The sequence below is a fragment of the Haliaeetus albicilla genome, chromosome 10 (genome assembly GCF_947461875.1).
Source record: "Haliaeetus albicilla chromosome 10, bHalAlb1.1, whole genome shotgun sequence".
NCBI lineage: Eukaryota > Metazoa > Chordata > Aves > Accipitriformes > Accipitridae > Haliaeetus > Haliaeetus albicilla.
The window spans coordinates 31,265,535-31,287,137 of NC_091492.1; the positions used below are offsets into that span (position 1 = coordinate 31,265,535).

Genomic DNA, 21,603 nt, shown 5'->3' on the forward strand with positions numbered 1-21,603 from the left:
TCAGACTGGACAGGTTATGAAGGGATGAGACAGACAGCATGTCTGAGCAGCTTCCTTCTACCCAATAAAAATAGTGAGGTGCAAGAAAAAAGAGGACAAAACGCAACAGGCTGACACAGCTCACCTTTCACAAAACTTACCTGACAGCTTTCTCCCACAGAATAACCAATTTTCTCAATGTGGCCTATAGCTAAGACATTTCTCACCCTGTTTTTAGGCAAATATTTATTGTATTTTAAACTTCTGTCAGCTAGAAAAATCATCAGCCCTGGGATGCTGGAGGAGCACGGGCTGCTCGGACCATGCAATGCAACCATACTTCTTCAAACCACACTGTTGCAGAGTCCTGCTGCAGGGAACTTTCAGCAATAAAATGGGTGAGGCAAAGCAGCTGAGGAGAGCCGGCAGAAACACTGAGCTCCTCCTGTTACAATAGTTCAGGGAACTGGGCAGGTCTGGCAGGAATCCAGACTGCTCAAAGCTAGACTCAGCAACACTCGTCTGAAACAATCCCACATTCCCACGCTGGCCAAAACTACCCTGCACGAGGAGGCCTACCTGTGCAGGTTTCCTGATGCTCGGGGAAAAGACATCCAATCTATCCAGCTGTCTCGGGACGTTCCAACAGTTTCACCTGCAGAGTTACTTAGTGTGTGGCTTCAAAGCAACAGGCATTAGAAGCGACATCATCCCTGCATCAGGGCTCTTCTAGCTGCTCACTTGGGACTGCTGCCTGAACGTCCTGGGAAATACCAGTGTCATTGACATGGTCAATGCTCTCAACTTACCCAGTCCACAACATCCTTCACAATCCCCAGCCAGTAGTACCGGCTTTGAATCCGGTGCACGGTCTTTTTCTGGCCCAGATGGTTCCCGATTTCAGTGAAATGGCTTTCCAGAAAGACTTGCCGCCTCCTTTCAGGATCCACAATCACCTCACGCTTTTCCTCCTTCTTGGGTCCCACATAGTAGAGACAGCCACCTGCAGATGCGAGAGGTTTATCTAAAACAACACGCTCTCACAGCCATTTCAGCTTCTCAGTCCCAGTGAAAGGGTAATTTTCTACAGCGGAAAAAACAGGCGAGACACAACAAACTGGGACTGTTGCCTTGGGAGCTTCTGTAAAGCCTCTGGAGAAGCTGCCAAACTGGAATCACTCCCAAATAAGCCTAGGAACCTCTTTTCTGCACTCAAGACTGAGCAAAATCCTCTTCTACGATAAAGCTGCCCTGGTCTCCACAGGCCAGCTATGGCCTACCCTGTGGTGCACCGGTGCTACCCCAGGATCCCGCAATCCCCCCTCTGCTCCCCAAAAGTGATGCCAAGGCAGAGAGACGGCGTGAGAGAGGCAGCAGGTACCAGCAATGGTGCATCCCACGGCTCCCTCTCTGCCGAGGGCCAAGAAGCCACACACCCTCGCCACGCCGTGGGGGCAAGTCCGTCTGTCCTCAGGTGCGTGGGGACAGGCGAGCCTTTGCCTTCCTGCCGGCGGGTGGCTGTCCCCACACACCTCTGCAGCGTCCCTGGGCCCTCCTCGCCCGCTCGGGCCCTTCATCCCCTCGGCCTCGCTCTCCTCAGGGTGAGGCAGGCGCGGCCGCTGTGCTTCCACCCCTCTCCCCGCCTTGGCAGGCCCCGTCCGGGCTGTCCCGCCGTACCACCGGGGCCCCTCACCGTCGACGACGAATTTCTGGGCGTAACGCTTGAGGTTCTTCCTCTTGATGGAGCAGAAGCTGGGTGGGAAGCAGCCCTCGGCCAGCAGCCGGTAGATGTCCTCGAACTTGCTGCTGGGGCCGCAGGACTCGGCCGCCACCACCTCCTCCTCGGCCACCTGCAGCGCCGAGTCCATGGCCAGCATGGGACGGGACGGGACAAGACGAGACAGGACAGGACAGGCCAGGCCGGGCCAAGACAAGACAAGACGAGCCGAGCCAAGACAAGACAAGACGAGCCGAGCCGAGCCGGGCCGGGCCAAGACGAGACAGGCCAGGCCAGGCCAGGCCAGGCCGGGCCGGGCCGGGTGACCCCGGTTCCGGGTTGTCCCCGCCGGGCGCGTCCCCTGCCCGCGCGCCCAAGCGCGGGCGCGGCCCGAGGAGGAGGAGAAGGAGGGGCGTGGCGGTGGCTCTTAGGGAACGTCTGCAAATAACCTTCGGCGACCGTTGCCGTCCCCAGGAGCAGGCCCCTCGGTCCCGCTCCTCAGCATCCCTCCCCCCCCGCCATCCCCGCCCCGCCGTGCCAATGGAGTGGCCGTCCCGCCCGCGGCGCCGCCCGTCCCCTGTGTTGTCAGCGCGGGCTCCGGGCGTTCCTTGCCCGCGTCACCACGGAGTCAGCCGCGGAGCCGACAGGCAGTTCCACCAAGGATTGGGGCGGTGGGGGCTGTGGGGCAGCGGCATCGCTGCAGGCCCCGGCCGCGGTGACGCCACAGAAATTTAAAAGAAAAAAAAAAGAAGCATAAAACTGGACAGGACGGGCAAGTTTCGCCCCCTCTCCTTTTTCTCCCTGTTGGGAATTTGCCGACGCGCCCTCGCTCACGCCGGCCCGGCCGGAAGCGGCACTCCCCCCCGTGCGGCGGAGCCTTTTGGCGACGGGACCCGCTCCCGGCACCGCCCCTGCCCGGTGCCGGCGGGAAACATGTCCGCGGGCCGCCCGTTCCTGGCCTGTGCCTGCTTCTTCTCGGACAACATCTTCGTAGGGCGCTACGGGCTGCACGTCCGGTACCGGGACGAGGGGCAGCTCCGCCGCGACCACGGACGGGTAACGGTGGGGCGGCGGGCACCCCCCCCACCCGATCGCGGCGGCGGCCGAGGGCGGTGGGGAGCTGACCGGCCGCGTGTGTTGCAGGCGCTGCGGGAGCGGGGCTGCAGGGGCGAGGAGGATTTCAGAGCCGCGCTGCGGGAGGTGAGCGCGGCTTCGCCGGTAAATCCTGTCAGAGAGGGCCGGGGGGGGGTGGGGGGGCCTCGGCTCCCTGAGGGGGGCAACCGAAGGCCTCACGGTGGGGGAGGACTCGGGGACACCCCCCCCCAGCCTCGGGGGGGGCCTGCCCGGCGGCGGGGAGGGGACATCGCACCCTGGCTCCCCTCAGGGGATCCCCCCCCCCCCCCAACACTTCATCTGTGGCATTTCCACCCAGCGGGGTGGGGCCAGGGACCGGGGGGACTTGCTGAAGCCACAAGCCCCGGCCCTGACAGCTCCCCGGTGCTTCGTCCGGATCAAACCCGGTGCTGGGCAGAGGCCGAAGGGAGAAAACGGCCTGCTGGTGCCTTGATCCGGGGCTGGGTGCTGTCAGTGATGGGTTTGTACTGGTAACAGCCGGGAAATAAACACTGCAACGTGTTATTAACACAGCTTTCTGTGCTGCTAAGTGGTTTTAGTCAGCTGTCTTTCCTCATCCCTTCTTTTGTCAGTTACTTTTAAAGGGTGCCTTGAGGTGGGATCACCCAAGGGTCCTACAGAGCTTACGTGAGGTCTGCCGCAGAAGGCTATCCCACGAACTGCCCCGGCGCACTCTTTAGGAAGAGATCTGTGTTTCTTTCCAGGCGAGGGACAGAGATCTGTCACACAACCAGCTCCAGTTTCACCCAACACAAAGGGGACAGACAGGTTCTTTTATGGATTCTTGGCAGAATGATGATGGCACTAAATCATAGTTACAATTAAAGCTTCATTTTCTTAATGGGATATTATGATTAGTATGGCACAGGATGTATGATTAGAATGGCACGGGATTTCTACAAGCAGAATCAATGTAGCACGATAAGCAGAACTTATAATACAACTTAGGATTTCTAGATCCTAACTTATAATTTCTAATCACCTAGATCCTAACTTAACTTTCTAATCACCTGGACCCTCTGTAGATCGGGTCAGATCTTAATACATGGTTTGCTGTATCAATATAACCATCATAATGTAGACTCGAAAATCATATAAAAGAATACGAATCACTCAGTCCTTCAGAGGAAGCAGACGACGACAGAGGTGTCCCTGGCCATGTTGGGGGGGGGGGGTGTCACAGCTCTCACTGTCCAGCAGCAGTTCCAGTCCAAGTTCTCCACTTATGACTTGTAACTGCTTGGTTTTATAGACAGTGCTCTGGGTGCTGTTACGCTTCCCTGTTCTGCAATGGCATCATCAACACCACCTGGCTGGCCAGGTGCCTGGGACCTTCAAGGCCGGCAAGGAAGGGAGTAATTGGCCTGGCGCCCAGGAACCTTGGGGCTGGTAGGGAGGGGAAGAAGAAATCCATTTGTTTCGTCTGCTTGGTTCACAGGACCTTCAGGGCCTGATAATGAGAGAAAGGGAATGAATACGTGACCCGTTTGGTCGCAGAGAATGGCTGCTTGCCTTATAAAATGGCGTTATGCTAACCACATTACCAGGGGTTGGGAGCAGGGTGGGCCGGTCACACCCTCCTTCCTTTTTTGTTGGGGAATGTTATAAACTAATCTCATGGGAGGTTATTAAATAGAAAGAGCTGCCTGAATCAGCTGCTACTACAGCTGTTTTTTTTAAAATGACAGACTAGCCTGTCCCCACAACACTTAGCAGTAATCCCTTCATGACAAGTCTTGTCTCCCTCCCAGCAAATGTCTTTATTTTGGACAATGCTTATATTGTCAGAACATAAGCCAGACTCTTAAAGCGTAGGCCAGTGATTCATGAGGCGTCAGAATGCCTGAAGGGGCTGAAGCCTTGCAGCTCCACTTGACATGTCCATGGAAAGCCTTCTATTATTTTTTAAGCCATCCGTAATAAGAACGTGTCTCAAATCCCTCTTGGGCATTTGGGTTTTCAGATATTTATTAGACTTGTCTTGACTACAGAAAAGCAAAGGCATACACTCTGTCTCCCAGAGGTGCTGGAACAAAAATAACTGGTTTAAAACAATGAGCAAATTCCTGAAATTGTTTCAGTTATCCCTTTTGATTTTCTAACAATACGGTCTATTGTTTACTTGTAGATTGAGGCAGAAGTGCAGAGAAGAAAACAGTTAATTCATCAGTCAGTGGAACGCAAAACCATCATCTCAAAGTGCTACAAACGAAAACACCCAGAAGTTTACATTCTGCAGGTAGACAGTATGTTTGGAATCTATTTTGCACTCAAGGAATTGCCCAACAGTTTATTTTTGCAGTAGGAAGCCCTCTTCTCGGGATTGCCCACAGTGCTAGAGCTGGACTGAATTAAAACCAAAGCGTAGCATATTGAAACTGAATTAAAACCTTTCACAGTGTAGCATATTCTCCAGGCAAGATTCTGCCTGGCTTATAGCCAGATAAGTGTCATTCTATATTGAAGCTGCACCAGCACCTGGTACTGGACTCAGAATACCATTAGTAATTTAGACCTAAAGCATCATTGCTGCAAACAGGGTCGGTGAGGTCTAACGAACACCCACAGAAATCAGCATTTATGGGCTTAACACACAGACAAGGTACTAGTGACTATCGTCTGAAGGGAAGCAGCAGGCTGCTTGCATGTGTACACCCCACCGCAAATGTGGGGGTAGCCCTTCTTGTTGTGGGCTGCTCTGCTTTGGATTTCCTCATGTTTGCCAGACGCAAGACTTCCCAGCTGGATAATTACCACAGATCAGCAGTAACGCACACACAAGTTCTCACAGATTTACTGCTCTGTGATCCTTTAGCAACAAGTTCTGCTGTTGTCCACCCTGCTGTTGTCTGTTGTGATCTGTGTGGGGAAGTGCTTAAAGCAGAGCGTAGCCACTCTGTTGCGCTAAGGCCATGACAAGATGCTAAATCTACTAGGAAGGACTTTGCACTTACCTGTTAGGAGTCCATAAGGTGAGCCAGGCTCTTTCCCATCACGCCAAGGATAAATCTGGCCGGTTATACTTGAAAACCCATGAAGCAGAGCAAGCAGCAACTTACCTAAACCACCAAGAAAAACACGAGTAACATTCTGTGTTTCCTGCCACAGAAATAACCCAAGTGTGTCTATCAGCCTTGCTCCCTAGACTCTACATATTTTCCTCTGGCTGGCTGGAATTCCATTTCTTTCTTGGGCTATAAAAGACTGCACAGGCTAATCATGTTTCTGTGTATTTTTATCATCCTTCCCTTGACACCAGGATTCATTCCTGGCCCCAGATTTTCTAGAAATTGTGTCATACTGCATGTCGCCAGATGCTCATCTCCACGGTCTCCTGCGCTACATCGAGTCCTTCTCAGGTAAAGACAACAACGCATCAGCCACAAAGATCTCCCCGTGTGACACTGCAACTTCAGTGATGACAGCTGTTTTCAAGCCCTGTCTTTAATAGCTCACATTTGATACACAGCTGAGACAAACAGGATGTTATTTTCTGCTTGACGATAGTCTCTGGAGAGGCAGTATTGTGCAGCAGTTATGCTCTGGATGAGATCCTGTTTTCTGCTTTTCCAATCCCAGTTTGCTGATGTCTCATCAGAGGCTTTAGCTGCAGCAGGGCTGGGGTTTTGGTTCTACCACAACCTCACGGGTGAGCCTGCTGAAAGAACATTGTTAGCCCGGGGAGCTTGGTTTTCCCTCCCCAGGTGCTTTACCATTTCAGACAATCCCTGTTGGTTAGTCTGAGCTGAAATAGTTTCAGTCTAGATTTCAGTCTTTTAAAGAGATCTGGGTTTTAAGCTTCCTTGGAGGCATCTGTGAAGCTCTCTCCCTACCAGAAATGGTGACAAAATGTAGAGGGGAAGCTGCAAAGTTGCCTCCTTTTCTCGAGACAAAAAGAAAGACACAAATGTTGTGTATGTGCAGGGCTCCTGGATTTGTCCAAGGCATGATTTCCAGACACAGCCTTTTCATTCTGTCTTTATCTCAGCTTCTGTATCCTTGATACTGAGCTCCGCTTACACAGATCTTGAGGGCTCTACCCTGAAAGGCAGCTCAGAAGGCCTGGTCTTCCCAGAATGTTGGCACTGGATGAGTGAATCCCGCATCTCCTAAATGACCTCGAGTCTCATTCTTCCAGGAGGCTGTATTCAGTCTGCCTGCGATAAGCTGTTGATAACACCACCCTCCCTCTAGACTCTCTCAAAACATTTCCTTGGCACCTACAGCAGGCATTTAAATCAGTGCCCAATCTCCCAACTAGATGGGGAAGCCTGGAAACGAGGGGCCAACGTGAAAAACAACAAATACGTCCCAGAGCCGATCCCAGGGAATGGTTCCAGCCCTTTGAGCAGCCTGAGCACAAAGTGAAGCACATCCTGCATTCTCACTGACACCAGCACAGTATAGCGAGATAGCGTGACAGCCAAGAACACTCTCGCCTGTTATTTTCCCCAGCAAACGGTGTCTCCCTTCTCTTGACAGATAAGAGGATCTATCGACTCCCAGTGTTCACAGAGGAGTTTTGCCAAGCCTTTGTGGATGAGCTGGAGAACTTTGAGCAGTCGGATATGCCTAAAGGCAGGCCCAACACTATGAATAACTATGGGGTAGGACTCACTACCTCTTGTGCTTCTTTAGGGGGAGTGTTAACAAGCAGACTCTGTTTACCTCCTTGCTTCATACTCCTTTTCCTTCCCAAATGTCTGTAATTTGAGCACAGTGCAGTCTGAATACAGCCCCCTTGAAGTGAAATGGTTGAGGCAGTGTGTGTTACACAGACAAAACGACAGGGGAATGCAGGGAAAGGAGATGGGAGTTGGTCTCTCAGAGCAAAGAGCACCTTGTATTTAAGCAATACACATTTAAATCAAGGAGTCAATTTTTAAAGAACACTCAACTTTTGATCTTACTCTGTCTTTTCCCCATCACTTTCCACTTTGGTGCTCCTTCTTTTGCCTGTAGCTGGAGCCTTTGCTCTAAAGTTCTTTGAGCAAGCAGTGGGGTTGGAATAGAACAAGACAGCTCTGTAGCAGCTCTTGATGAAGCAGCAGATGTAGTTGATCAGCTGTTCCCATCTCCTCTCTTTGAGACAGGTTTTGCTAAATGAGCTTGGGATGGATGAAACTTTCATCACACCCCTGCGTGAAAAATACCTGCAGCCCATAACGGCACTGCTTTATCCTGATTTGGGAGGTGCTTGCCTGGACAGCCATAAAGCATTTGTGGTCAAGTACTCGCTCCACGAAGATCTGGATTTGAGCTCTCACTATGACAATGCAGAAGTCACCTTAAATGTTTCACTGGGAAAGGACTTCACAGAAGGCAACTTGTACTTTGGGGATTTCAGCCAGGTACTGAGCATATTCCTAATCTGGGCCGTGATTCTCTTCCCCACTAGCCCCTCACCCCCCAGTTTCAAGGCATTAAATGTGTTCTAAAAAACAATTATTCACTTCTGACAGTCAAACCTGCTCTGTCTCTTCCCCCCTTTTTAAAATGTCTTGGTTATACAGGAGTCTTTTCTGCTACAAGCATGTTACCAATATTCAAGCCAATTGCAGCTAATTCAAAGCGAGAACAGAGACAGCTATCGTAGTAGAAACTGGAGTGAAACAAACCAGCCCATCTTTCCCCAACTGCAATAAGGAGCAGGGAGGTGCTGAGAGGGGGGGAGGGCGGGAGGGAGAGAGAGAGGTAATTTATTTCAGATGGGACTTAAAACTAAATCTGTAGCCCCTATTTCCAGGGGACAGGAGGGGTAAAAGCTCCCATACACTGGTGAAACAGTTTTTTTGATTGAAACTCTGTCTTTAAATTCCCTCTGCACCTGGCACTGGGAATGTCTTACTGGAAAACCATTGTACTAAACTGCTGCCAGGCCACCACTGAAGTGGCTGCATTTCAGAGGTGCAATGAGTTCTCTCCATGTTGTTCACTGGGTGCTGTGGGTGAAGAGGTGACAAGTAAAACTTTCAACTGTTTGAGCATTGTTCTGCTAGGGACTTTGGTAGAATGCTGTATCCGCCTCCCTTTGTTCCAGGAACCTACCCCTGTGCCAAAGTACATAGAGATCGAACATGTGGTTGCCCAGGGGCTGTTACACCGAGGAGGGCAGATCCACGGGGCACTTCCCATTGCCTCTGGGGAACGCTGGAACCTCATTATTTGGATGAGATCATCTGCCATCCGCAACCAGCTCTGCCCAATGTGCAACAAGAAACCTGAGCTGGTGGAAGCAGAGGGGTTTGGAGATGGGTTCACAGAAACCCTTGACGACGATGTGCCCGAGACTGTGAATCTCTGTTCCTTGTGGTAGCAGACAGTAGAGCCTGATTTCTCCAGACCAAGTTGCCTAAAGCTCCTTTCTGACCTCTCAGACTGCACTAACAGACTCTTTGATGGATGCACGAGTCACGTAAGAAGTAGCTAACATCTTGGAAAGTGATGTAAAACCAGTCCTGTGGGAGTTAGGGAAGCCAGCTGCTTGGACAGCTGGAGGAGTTGGTACTCAGCTTGCCAGGGCTCACACTCAGGCTGGAGAGCAGGAGGACTGCTTGGAAGCCGTAGAAAGCCTTAACATTTTGATACACTGCAAAGGCTCTGTAAATATTTTCAGGTGTACGGGGAAAACACCCAAAGCTGCTCGGCCGTTGTGAAGACCTTTGTGCCAACAGCAGCATCACAGGTCCTGCTGTAAACGGACAAGAATGGTACAGTAAAGCCCTGCACTTATCACTGCTCTGCTATTCACAGGGACTCCTGTCCTCTTCCAGGGGAAGAGCTTTTTGTTGCTGGGCGACCGTGAAGGATCTGCTCAAAAGTGAGATACAGGTGATTCACCACAGGCTGCTGGGAATGACATGGAATTATCATCACCAGAGGTTTACCTACCCCAGGCTCTGAAAAATCCATCAGGAGCAGTACAGGGAGAGCTGGTCCCACAGGGTAAGCTGAGAGGATCTCTCAAGGCCTCCATGAGCTCTCCTGAGCAGAAAGTTCCCTTTCAAAGATTCTGTGAACCTTATTAAGCAAACAGAAACGGGCTTTAGCGACAAAGCGCTGAGAGCCACCTGCAACGTAGCAAAACTTTCCAGAGGAAGGCAAGAGCGTACCTTTTAACTCCCTTCCTTTAGTTACATGAACAAGTGAAAATATAAAATAACCATCTCAACCTAGGTGCAGCAGGCAGGCCTGGGGCTTCTTAATTTGTTGCCAAGATCCCCTGGCAGCTGGCGTGTTAGGAGGGTTGAGTGCTTTCCCTGTCGTACTGCCGGCTGGCTGAAACCACGAACTCTCCCATCTACAAAACCAATTAAAGAAGCCAGATATCTTTTGATTTGGTGGCTGTGTTTGGCTCTGTGGAAGATTAATTGTATGTATTTGAATCACACATAGGTAACTGCATTTATAAGGGGCTTTTTGATTCATTTGTTGAACTGCAATAATTACAGCGTGTGGACTTTGCATAATTGTGAAAGGCTGAAGGTGAGCCAGTATGGCTCGCACAAAGGGTGCTGATTTAAGCCTTCCCAGCAGATCAGCTGTATTTTTGGCCGGGGATGCCATTAGCATACAGCGCCAATTAGCTTTTCATTAGCAAAACCCATTAAAATTGCATCTCGGGAAGGAAACGGGCTGTCGTATTTGTGCGCGGAGCCAAAGGGCTGGTCTCAAGAAACTCAGTCGTGAAGGCTTCATTTCCTTCACCAGGAAACGTTAGCGCTTCCTAACTGCGCCCGAATTAGGGCCCAAAAGTTAAACTAAAGGGTGAGACTGGGGCGGGGCCGCCCCCGGGGCGGGGCGGGGCGGGCGGGGCAGGCCCGGCGGACCCCGGAACCAAAGAGCGCGGCCCAGCGGCCGGCCGGACCGGCGGACAACGGCCGGAAGTGGGCGGGGACAGGTCAGCGCGGACCCGGCGGCGGGTGCCCCGCTCGGTGCCGGCGGGGCGGTGCGGGGCAGGCCCGGCCCGGCCGCGGTGAGTCCCGTCCCTCCCCTCCCCTCCCCTCCCTCCCTGCCTTCCTCCTCTTACCTGCGGCGGGGCCGGGCCGGCTGAGAAGACCGGGGGGGGGGGGGGGGGGGGCACACGCATGCGCGCTGCAGTGGCACCCGATGGCTGGGGGGGGCTGTTAAAGAGCCGGACACGCTGGGCCGCGCTCTTAAAGGGGACGCGCCTTACGCCGGTCTCTTAAAGGGCCAGCGCACCTCGTACTGACGTCTTAAAGGGCCAGCGCGCCTGGGGCTAAGCTCGGAAGGGGCCGCCCCTCCAGCAGCAGCGGCCGGGCTCCCCGCCGTGGCCCGGGCCCGGGCGAAGCTGGGTGGGCAGGAGGAGTCACCCTGCTGAGGCCACGAACCTGGTGGTGAGGTGGAGGCGAGAGCCCAGCTTTGGGCCTCGACCAGCCTGGGGTGCTCGCGGCGATGGATTCGGGGCTCGTCCCCTTCCCGCGGCGTCGCCCAGGGCTCTGCGGGATGCTCCTGTCCGCACCCAACTCCGCATCCGTTGACCTTGACGCCATGTCCACGGGTGGAGCGGACCCGAGACCCAAACGCCGTCCCGCCAGCAAGGCCCTGGTGCGAGGGACGGCTGCTGGGTGCGCGTCGATGAAGGACTCTCATCCTCAGAAACTTCCCTGAGTGTCCTTAATCGTTTTGGGTTTGTGTTTTGGGGTTTTTTTTCTGATTGAAATTTCCGTTTGGAAATCAACCAAAAGTCTGATTCACCTGGGAGCAAATCGCCACTTGGGAATACCGAGGTGGTAAACAGGCAGTTAAGTGCAGTAGTTGGAAGGTGGCTGTGAGAAAGCATTTCCCAGATACTGCTCTGCCGACAGTACCAGTTTGTTTTTTAAATTAATGAGAGCATATATCATGCCGTCCCTGGCCTGTGGCTGTTGGCAGCTGGTTGGGCTGATGGACGGGGATGCCAGCTCAGTGCATAATCTGTTTTCTAAAAGCAAATTGGAATATTAAAAATTCATTCCTCCCCTTGGCTTGCGCCTGCTCTCGGCATTTTAAATAATGGGGTGATTGACTCCATGTTCAGCTTGGGGAGGATGTTTCGTTCTGCTGACTGTTGCCGCAGCATCGATCATACCTTGCTGGCATCCGTCTGCGGGTGCAGCGTCCTCCTGATGGCTCCCAGCCCCATGGGGCAGTCACGGCCCATAGCTGCTGGGGGTTGTCCTGGGGCACAGCATTGCCTGTAAACCCTGACCTTGGCGGGGATCAGCCCGATTCTCTCTTAGTCATCACATCTAGGGACAAACGCGAGAAGTACAGGGAAGGCCTGGTGGGGGTTTCACACTGAACCTGCTCGGGGACGGTTGTCTCGAGGCGGGCGAGGGCTGCCCAGGGAGGGCAGTGCTGTGCCTGCACAGCCCCAGCTCTCCACTGAGGGCTCCGTTTTGTGGGTTGGTGAAATTCATTTTGGCCACGGCTGTGTGATGGGTAACCCCAACCTATCCCTGCATGTTGGGAGCTCAGCAAGAGCAGTCATGAGCAGAGAGGGAGTTTAATGGGAGCAGGTCTTCCAGGGCTGGTTGGTTCAGGTTTGGATCTAAGGGTTTTGGGGCTGCCAGACGTGTTGCCGCTGAGTGAGGGTGGTCTCCCCCATGGCACTGATGTAACCTGTTCCCTCCAGGGGCTGACGCATGATGGCCCACAGCCAGTCTCGGAAGCGATCGCGAAGCAGGAGCAAAAGCAAGTCTCGGAGCAGACAGGAGAGGAAGGAGAAGAAAAGGAGGAAAAGCAGCAAGGACTCACACCGGGGCAGCAGGTCTCCTCCAAGGAAGCGGACCTCTGGGTCTCACAGACACAAGTCGAGTTCAGCGGCAGCTAGGGAAGGTAGGGGAAAGGCCTGCGACCCCGCACTTTCACCGCATTTTCCTGGGGCAGGTGTACAGAGGGGGCCCAGGTGGGAGAAGGGGGTCCCTGCTTTTAGCTAAATCGGTGTCTGTCGCCTTGCCATGCACTTTGTGCCCATTTTGGTCTCATTCTGACAAGTGTGGAGCCCTACGGCCCCTCTGCATGATGGTCTGGCAACGCGGCACTTCACGCTGTGATGTGTTAAAGGTGTTGGCACAGAGGGGTCTTTGCCCCAATATTTTGGGGCTTTGCTGTTCAGGCAGGAAAGAAACCAGGCTGGGAGGGGGGTAACCAGCATCCCTGCTGCCCTGGGGCCAGATCTGCTCCACTCAACCTCTTCTTATGTGTTGCAGAAAAGAAGAAGGAAAGAAAGGATAAGAAGAAGAGGAAGGCAAGTACCTCTTCCTCTGAGACAGCATCTTCATCCACCGGCTCCTCCTCGTCTTCCTCTTCTTCCAGCTCCTCTTCTGATGACTCCAGTGACAGTGACTCCAAAACAAAGAAGAAGCGACATAGCAAAAAAAAGCGAGCAAAACCAAAAGACAAAAACAAGAAGAAGAAGAAGAGAATGAAGAAGAAATCAAAAAAGAAGTCAAAGGAAAGGGCTAAGGAGGAGAAAGCCAAGGGAGAAGCGGTGCCTGGCCCCTCGCTGGAGCAGTGGCAGAAGGAGTCACTGGTGGACTCTGGACCAGGTAACAATGGTGTTTCCCTGCTGCTGAAGCCAGGGCACACAAGTGTCATGCTGGGGAAAGATGCTTGCATGTCCCCCTTCCTGGGACCCAAGCAAGGTGTCTGAGGGAATCGGGGCTGTGCACAGAGAGGAGCTCCTGACACTCTTCCCTCCTACGTACAGTGACTGCCTTTGAGCCACACCAAGTAAACACAAGAAGCCACATTCAGAGATTCATTTGTGAAGTGTTTAGATGTAGTTCATAGTCGTGAGCAGGGAACAAAGGTGCCAAATGGAAGGACACAGTCAGCAGTAACACACTGGCAAAGCTAGTACTGGCTTTGGGACATGAAGTGGCCCTTGCTTTGTGTGGTTCATCACTGAACCCCAAGTACCGCCAGGAAACTGGTGCGGCATGCGTGCCTGTTCATGTCAGGCATGGTGCTATGTCCCTTGGCCAGGAGCTGGCCCCATGAGCATGGCTCTGACTAACTGATGCATTTCAGTTTTGACAGATGAACAAAAATCCCGAATCCAGGCTATGAAGCCAATGACAAAGGAAGAATGGGATGCAAGGCAGAGTGTCATAAGGAGAGTCGTGGATCCTGAAACGGGGAGAACAAGGTATGATCCCTGGGGAAAAGGGAGGCAGGTTGTCCATCCCCATCCATGTTGTATGGGTTGGAGTCCTGTAGGATGCCTGTCTATGGCACTGCGGTATCATGTATGGACCCAGGTCCCCTTCAGGAGCAAAGGCCTGAGCCGATCCATTGCAGATCCCCTCCTGTCAGACCTGGTGTAACTTACCTAGAAAGTGACATGTTTGACACCAAATTATCGAATTGTGCTGGGGCTCCATGCAAGGGGCACTGGGCTGCGTCCCAGCCAGGAGCTGTGGGACACAGACACCAGAGCACCCTGCTGCTGGAGGCAGAAGGTTTGTTCCTTGTGCTGTGAAGAGTTTGGTTTCATCCATTAAATGGGACTCTGCAACCTGGGGCAGGACAGGAACCAGAGGGGTGACTGACACCTCCTCACCCCACTGCTTCATGCACTTGCGTTTCAGCTCTGAAGCACTCAGCCCTGCTTAGCACCTGGGTGCAAGTGAGGAGGCAGTGTGTGCCCCTTAGGGTTACAGCCAACAATCAAACCAAAGTTCGTTTAGCTGCCAAATAGAAATGACCCAGTTTTTAATAAACTGCATCTTCTCAGCAAGCAGAAAACATCATGCTGAAGAGAATTGGGTATGACAAGCCCAGTCTTAAAATAGAAGGCAGCCTGCGGGGCTCAGGGAGGTGTGGAACAAAGGTCGGTTCCCTGTAAGGCACGTAATGAAGACAATTAAATTTCTGTTCATGTTTGGAGGTGTGAGCTGCCTCCGATACTGCTTGGAATTTGCTCAGCAAGATGCTCCCCAGTCTGGCTGCCTTTCAGGCCCAAACCGGCTCCTGTTTCTGAATGGCTTTGCAGTTTCCTGGGGCAGCCAGGACCAGACCTGAACTCTGTGTGAAAAAAGAAAGAGGTTTTTGCAGGGGTTGGGGCCACTGCTGTTGACAGCAAAGCCTGCGGATGGTGGGGTGGCAGGAGATGCTTTTATTATGAGTGTTTTCTCCCGCTGTGTGCAAGCATGACTGGCTCTGCACACAGCCTGGGGCAGGGATGGCTGGCCCATGCAGGGGGATGCTGATTTCTCAGGGGACCACACCTGTCCTTGCTGTGGCATGCTGACATTAATCCCACAAGAGCAGTGGAAAACCTGCTGTGCTATTTAAGCTTGATAAGGCCAAAAAAAGGTCACATAATGCAACCTCACAGATAGGTCGTCACTGGTCTTGCCTAGAGGTGCATCAGCCCAGCAAGTACAGCTGTGAGGGAGCTGGTGGCTGCGTGCCTGAGCTGGGGCACAACAGCAGCTCTTGGGGTGGCGGCTGGGGGGGCCATTGCCTTCTGTGGCTGAGGAACAGCATGGCTTGTGGGAATTTGCCAGTAGCCCTCACGGCTTGTGGGCCTGTCCTTGTCTTCTAGGCTTATTAAAGGAGACGGCGAAGTACTGGAAGAAATTGTCAGCAAGGAGAGACACAAGGAGATTAACAAGGTAGTGGGGACTTGCTACCAGCACGAGCTGCCGGTGGGTAGGTGGGCGCAGCCGGGGAGCTGCTGCACCCAGAGGTGTTACCTCCCTGGGGACCCCACTGACTCTACTGGGGCAAACTGAGCCCTGGCAGCTCCACAGGAGCCCCTGGGGGTGGGTGCTGGTGGTCCTTCATCCTTGGGCAGGCAATGCTGTGAGCACCTGTGTCTCTCCCTTTGCAGCAAGCCACCCGGGGGGATGGGCTGGCCTTCCAGGTGAGGACAGGGATGCTGCCATGAGCACGCAGGCGCCAGCCATGCCGGAAGCCTGTCCTGCTGCTGGTGCCAGTGCAGGCACAAGCCCCTGTCTCTGGACGATGCAGACAGCACCACATCAAGATGCTTCCCCAGGGGCAGTTTCCAGCCATTCTGTAAGTTACTGACTGGGAAGGAAAGTGACTTTAACAGTTCATCGCCCAGTAAACAGCTTCTCCCCTCCCTCTCCTGACCTGAGCCAGTGTGGCTGTAACGCATTTAGACCTACTTGCCCCGATGCCCCTTTCAAGGCTGGAGGAGGTCAGCAGCACCCAGGGCACAGGCTTGCTGGTGCTGAGCACCTAGAGGTGCTGCTGTCCCTCAGCTCTGGGCTTTGGTGGGCAGGAGCCAGCGCGGCACCAAGACAGGGTATGTGCTGGGGCTGCAAAATATGCAGCTGGCTGCCACTTCCTTCCCTTCAGGGGCTGCTCTTGGCCCCTTCCTTGCTGGATCTGCATGCCCCATGCTTACCTGGTGCTGCGGGCTCACAGGCCCTTTGCACTCGCCCACCCCGCTGAAAGAGGAGCAACTGTGCTGCTGCATGGCTCTGCTCAGGCTGCAGCTGTCCTCTGCACCTTCAAGTGCCACCCTCCACTGCGCCTCAGGAGCTTTACTCAGCCTTTCGGCAGCTTCATCTCATCGGGTGGTGCTGGGGGGACCGCTGACCTGGCATGCCTTGCTGGGGTGTGGGCAGGCATGCTTTGCAGAGGGGTGGCTTTGCCTTGCTGTCTGTTCCTGCATGCGACTTGTGTCCCTTCCCTATGGCGCAGGCCCCAGGCAGCATTAGGGCTCTGGGCTTCTCAGGGCCTGTGCCTATGGCCGCTGTGAAGCAAACAGCTCGCCTTTTCCCCACTGCAAAGTCCATAAATCTACAAACTGTTAAAAAAAACCAAAAGAAATGACAAATGTATTAAAGGACAAATGGGTTCTGCAGGACTGATCTGCATGGAGGGTTTCCACATTCTGTTCATCGCTGTAACCCCATTAAACTGGCGCCTGCTCACATCTTGGGTTTTGCAACTTGTCTGTTTCTAGAGTCTCCAAAAAAAAAAGCAGACAGAGAAGAGCCTTCCCATTTCTTTAATCTGTGTAACTCACAATGATACTGTACACAAAGCACACCCAGGCATTGGAACGATGCACTAACAGCAAGGAGGAGAAGGAAGTTGTACAGAAGGTTTGTCACACACAAGCGAGTCATCGGCACGGTACTGTACACACAGGGGGGTACCCAGCGCGGCTGCCGGCGCCCTCGGGCATGCCCTCCAGTGGTTCCCCACACACACGTCTGTTACCCCTAAAGCAATTTTTTATAAATAAAATATAACTAACATCGTTGGAATATAAAATTGACAGTCGAGGGTATCAACAGGCAGAGGGTGCTGAGGACAGGGAGGGGACCGTAAGGCTTCTAGAACTAATAGGAAATGCAGCAAACGGTGGCGATACCTGAAGAAGGGGCTGCTACAGCAAGCACGGCGGCTGCTGGGCGGAGCGGGAGTTTGTTAGTAACCCTTTGGCTAGTTACTGCTCTCGGCTCACGTGTCGGACACTGTAAACGTTTTTGGTATTAGAATTTCGCCTCATCTGACTGAGTGATCTGGCAAACCCAGGAAAACAACTCGGAGGGAATGCATGGGCTCCTCTTTTTATTTTTAAAAGACTTTAAAGGGACAGCGTCAGGTAGAAAGTCTGGCCCAATAGTGCAGTAATACAAAAAGCTGCTTTTTATAAAAAATCTGAGCTCCACAGCAGAGTTTGATTCCCATGGAAACAATTAAAAAAAACCAAAACAAAAAAGACTGAGGCAGCCTGTGCAGCGCGGGCTGCATTGTGCTAGTGTGCGAGAACAGGACGTGGGCTGCAGCAGAAGCAGCGCAACTGTCGCCGGTCGCGCCGATGGCTGCCCAGACAACTGCGATAGGGAGGAGTACAAGAAACTTCGTATTCTTTCGTTTCGAAGCAACAAGTTATTTGTAACAAAGATAAATTAGGTCTGTAACCTGACAGTGCCCCTTTAGTAAGGATGGAATATACATTCATCTTTCCCTCACTGCATCCAGACAGATCCTCTTCCATACATGTGGAAAGGCATCAGGTCACATGCATTGCTCTCCAAAACAGCTCGGAACAAACAGGTTATAAACACAGAGTTAAACTATTGCTATTGTTCTTTGAGTGAGTAGCACGTTGATCTTTGCTTCAGAGAGATGAGTGCCAGATGGGGGCGGCTGAGGATAGATTGATGTAGACTATGATGGACTGAATCGGTGGAGAAAAACTTATTGGCATATTTCCTGGTAACTACACCCACCTCATCTGATATTATTGCAGCAATAAAGGTCCTGCTCTACAATTGCTTCTCCGTGTTGGATCTGTACAACGGCAACAGATGGGGGGCCAGGGAAAGGACCCAGGCAAGTTTCAAGAAGCTCAACAAAGGATGAGGACGGAGGTGCTATGATTGTCAGTCTAACTGGTTAGTAGCTGTTTAAAACATGAAGTGATGGAGAGGTGAGTATAATATTGCACTTCTGCATTCATTGACAGTTACATTAAACTTGGTCCATAAAATAATTGCTTTGTACATAATGCCTGAAACAAAAAGCTACATTTTAAAATATTAATAAACCCTGAAGGTTCCAGTCCCTCCAGACATTTTTTTTCCTCTACATAAATAAATAACTTTCAATTTTATATATCCACTTTTTATGTTGAACATTTACATTCGTCTCTGTTTTACACTATCTACACATAAGAAAATGTGAACATCTTGTCAGCATTGGAAAATGTACAGATCATGCCTTGGTTGTGGACTTGGAGGAAAGTTGAATTTTGCAAAGGCCATATCCAAATTTGCAGAAATTATTTTGTGATGTGGTTTGGTGACTTCACAGGATGGATTGTGGCTTGGCTTCCTACTCAGATGGCATCTGTTTGATACAACATTCGACTAGCGAAAAGCTGGGACAATTCACATTGTTTTTAAACCCAGTAAGCTCTGGATGTACATTCAGAGAGCTAAGCTGAGTCGGCAGAAAGGGAAGTCAGTTTTCGGTAACAAAAGTCATCAGATACATTCTGTAATTGAACAATTATCAAAGAGAAGTGGTTAAACATTTTGCGGTCAGGCTGCAAGATGTGGGAGATGCACTGGGTGGTGGGCGGGCAGTCGGGTTTGAGTGCTCCACAGGCTCGGATGCCGTTGGCAGCTCAGCACTATCCCTCCTCTGCCTCCGCTTCGACCCTCCAGCGCCATGAACATATGAGATCTGCCTTGGATGTCTGATGAGTTAGATTTGCCTACCGTGGCCCAGAGCCAATTAGCAGAGCAGCGTTCACAGTGCTGTGTATCTCAGTGCGGCCGTCCTGCACTTCATATTGAAACAGTTAATAAAATGAAGCAGCCAGTCTAAAAAATTCTTCGTTATAAATAAGATCCTCATAAGTAGAAAGTGATATAAAGACAGGAAGGTGTGGTGGGGGAAAGCAGGGTTACACATAGTCAGGGAGCTCAGTAGGACTATAAAATCTCCACGTGAAGAGGCCAACTGGAGTCTGTAAATGGGCACCCCGGATACCCCCGGGGTGGATGCCCCTCCACCCCAGAAGGTGTGTGCAAGGAGGGAACCGGGCCCTTTGTTGGGGCCAGGCTGACCGGGGAGCGACAGGACCAAGGGGCTTTTTGGCAAGCCCTCGCTCTAGGCACTGTTCTCTGCTGCTGCAGAGCGACGCGCTCCCATTCCTGTACCGTGCACCGCGCACGTCTCTGTGTCACTCGGGGTGCCAGCCAGCAGCAAGCACTTCGCCCTGCGTGCTGGCAGCTCCCCTCTGCCACGCACCCAGCCCCAGCTCGCACCAGCAGCACACAAACCATCAGCTCGGGCACATCCACTGAGAAACACACCAGGAAAATTAAGATATGGCCTTTTCTTAAGGTTGCCTGACATTGTTGGCACACTTCCTTACAGTCTCCTTACTGCTGGAAAAACTTCTGCACAGATTTTTTTTTTTTAAATATATACATATATATACGTGTGCGTGCATATGTATATGCATATATGTATATATATACACACACACACCCTGGCTTAGCAATATTTCATTGTCATGCACTACAAACAGTTAGGTGTAGCTACATGAGATGGTAACAGGTTTCCATTCTAAAAATCATCAGTGCAAAAAACAATGAGGTTTTACAGTTCAGTAACTACAGGTAAAAGAAGCGAGTCTAGTTCCCATGAAAGCTGCTACTGAACTTGGAGAGAACCTGGGAAGAAGAAAACGTCTCAGAGGTGGGTGTTGAGAGAGTCAGACCCTGCATTTGGATGAGAAGAACTGCAATGCAATCTAGCTGCTGAGTGCCTTCAGCTGTTTCCAAAGATACGGTGGTTACTTTTGGAAATAATATATAGCGAGAATATTTGGAGACTTTAACAGCAAATTAAGTGTCTGAGGTTTGTAACAGCTCAAACAAAAGAGCTTGTATTCCTCTTTTAATAGGTCAACGCATTAAATTCCATCGGCTTCTAAAAGGTCTCTTTAGAAAATAACAGTAATAACAATAACGACCCCACTTTTTCAGGCGTGAATCTGCCGACGTTCTGCCTCTACCAACAGCATCGATACATCTTTATGCTTTCCCACTGCATGTACTCCTTGAGAAAGTGGCTCAACTTGAAGCTCTTTGTACATGTAAAGCTCTCGGTTGCTCTGCCTGGCACGGTCCATAATAAATCGCTCGCTTGGGGCTGTCTGTGCTGGGGAAACAGCACGCTTATCAAACCCCAAACCCACCCCATGCCGGCACCGGCAGAGCACCTCAGTCTGACGCCTGGGACAACCAAGAACAAGTTTCCCCAGCCTCATCCCTTGTTCCTGTGGCTCTGAGGACAGCACTCGGTCACGCGTATCGGAGCGATGGCTAACAAGGCGAGGAGGCACGTATTTACAGTCACTAAACCTGGATAAAAGAAGGAGGCAGGAGAGAGCACGATCTTGACCTGGAAACTTTCCCCCCCCAATTTCTAGCTGTTCCTTGGGCTCATGCTGCACAAACCTGACGCTCCCGCTGCAAGGCCTGCACATTCTGCATGGGAAACTTCCCATCTCTTCCCAGAATACCATGATGTTATTAGAGTAGCACCATATTTACCCTTCCAGCCTGTAACGCCGGCCTCGTCCCTCTTTCCTTTTGTTTTCTCCTCCGGTGGCTGCAGCTGACAGTTGCTGGCTCTGGTCTGGCTACTTCTGCCCCAAGAGGCCAGACTCCAGCCGGGATGCTGTGCTCCGGCCCCAGCACCCCGTGGCGATGCTCATGCTTCTTTGGCTGCGTTCTCTGTCCCTCTCCTTGTCGCTGTCAGACTGGCTCTGTGTGCGCTCGGGGCGGTGGCCGGCGCTGCCGCTGGTGGCCGAAGGCTGGGAGGAGATGGTCCGCAGCAAGTGATTCCTCTTGCGCAGGAACTCGGTCTGGCTGGGCAGCCCAAAGCTGCCTTTCCGCAGTGCCATGCGCGTGGTGTTCTTAGCCGGGCGTGAGCGATGGTTGTACTCCAGCTGGGCCAGGTGAGCTGCGTACCCCTCAGTGATGAACTGTGAGACAAGAGGGACGAGGGCAGGCGTTAAGAGGGGTGGGACACATTTTCCCGATAGCCGCTGGCAGCCAAACGTGTTTGCTCTGTCAGGTTCTCTGGGGTGACATACAAGACATAGAACCACTCAGACAGATGTGATGGGTCCTGGTATGTACAACAGTTCCTGTCCTCTTGGCAAACACTAGCTCAATCACCAGTCTTAAGACGACCAAATTCCCATTGCCCTCCCACGGGAGGCCCTTGGCAGCCCCTCCAGGGCTCAGACA

General features: G+C 52.2%; 3 protein-coding genes across 20 annotated transcripts in view; 2 read left to right on the plus strand and 1 right to left on the minus strand.

The window, feature by feature from the left end:
- The first annotated feature begins 2,396 nt into the window (after positions 1 to 2,396).
- OGFOD2 (2-oxoglutarate and iron dependent oxygenase domain containing 2) lies at positions 2,397 to 10,461 on the plus strand. Of its 6 annotated transcripts, none has more exons than XM_069794789.1 (7): positions 2,402 to 2,752; positions 2,840 to 2,914; positions 4,959 to 5,069; positions 6,090 to 6,189; positions 7,313 to 7,437; positions 7,924 to 8,181; positions 8,871 to 10,461. In XM_069794789.1, the coding sequence occupies exons 1-7, from the start codon at positions 2,630 to 2,632 to the stop codon at positions 9,144 to 9,146; spliced, it is 1,068 nt and encodes a 355-aa protein (XP_069650890.1). In that variant the 5' UTR covers positions 2,402 to 2,629; the 3' UTR covers positions 9,147 to 10,461. The 6 variants fall into 6 exon arrangements, with proteins under 6 accessions (XP_069650888.1, XP_069650890.1, XP_069650889.1 ...); XM_069794790.1 differs by having other exon boundaries at positions 2,406 to 2,752; positions 2,840 to 2,896; XM_069794787.1 differs by having other exon boundaries at positions 2,397 to 2,914.
- Positions 10,462 to 10,733: 272 nt separating this feature from the next.
- Positions 10,734 to 16,751, plus strand: ARL6IP4 (ARF like GTPase 6 interacting protein 4). Of its 2 annotated transcripts, none has more exons than XM_069794806.1 (6): positions 10,734 to 10,805; positions 12,468 to 12,670; positions 13,045 to 13,383; positions 13,868 to 13,985; positions 15,387 to 15,456; positions 15,675 to 16,751. In XM_069794806.1, the coding sequence occupies exons 2-6, from the start codon at positions 12,478 to 12,480 to the stop codon at positions 15,729 to 15,731; spliced, it is 777 nt and encodes a 258-aa protein (XP_069650907.1). In that variant the 5' UTR covers positions 10,734 to 10,805; positions 12,468 to 12,477; the 3' UTR covers positions 15,732 to 16,751. The 2 variants fall into 2 exon arrangements, with proteins under 2 accessions (XP_069650907.1, XP_069650908.1); XM_069794807.1 differs by lacking the exon at positions 10,734 to 10,805 and adding an exon at positions 11,461 to 11,480.
- Positions 16,752 to 16,811: 60 nt separating this feature from the next.
- Positions 16,812 to 21,603, minus strand: part of PITPNM2 (phosphatidylinositol transfer protein membrane associated 2) — a 142,536-nt gene continuing 137,744 nt past the window's right edge. For all 12 annotated transcript variants that reach the window (XM_069794798.1, XM_069794801.1, XM_069794800.1 and 9 more), the window contains one exon: positions 16,812 to 21,335. In XM_069794798.1, the coding sequence (XP_069650899.1) occupies positions 20,991 to 21,335 (345 nt within the window). In that variant the 3' untranslated portion in view covers positions 16,812 to 20,990. The remainder of the gene's footprint in view (positions 21,336 to 21,603) is intronic.

What these genes read in the sequence shown, in the direction of transcription:
- OGFOD2 (XM_069794787.1), top strand. Translation starts at nt 2,630, where the DNA reads ATGTCCGCGGGCCGCCCGTTCCTGGCCTGTGCCTGCTTCTTCTCGGAC. An exon ending in AGGTGAGCGCGGCTTCGCCG is followed by an intron (nt 2,915 to 4,958) that starts GTAAATCCTGTC and finishes GTTTACTTGTAG; the next exon opens with ATTGAGGCAGAAGTGCAGAG. An exon ending in ACACTATGAATAACTATGGG is followed by an intron (nt 7,438 to 7,923) that starts GTAGGACTCACT and finishes TCTTTGAGACAG; the next exon opens with GTTTTGCTAAATGAGCTTGG.
- ARL6IP4 (XM_069794806.1), top strand. Translation starts at nt 12,478, where the DNA reads ATGATGGCCCACAGCCAGTCTCGGAAGCGATCGCGAAGCAGGAGCAAA. An exon ending in TTCAGCGGCAGCTAGGGAAG is followed by an intron (nt 12,671 to 13,044) that starts GTAGGGGAAAGG and finishes TATGTGTTGCAG; the next exon opens with AAAAGAAGAAGGAAAGAAAG. An exon ending in ACTGGTGGACTCTGGACCAG is followed by an intron (nt 13,384 to 13,867) that starts GTAACAATGGTG and finishes GATGCATTTCAG; the next exon opens with TTTTGACAGATGAACAAAAA.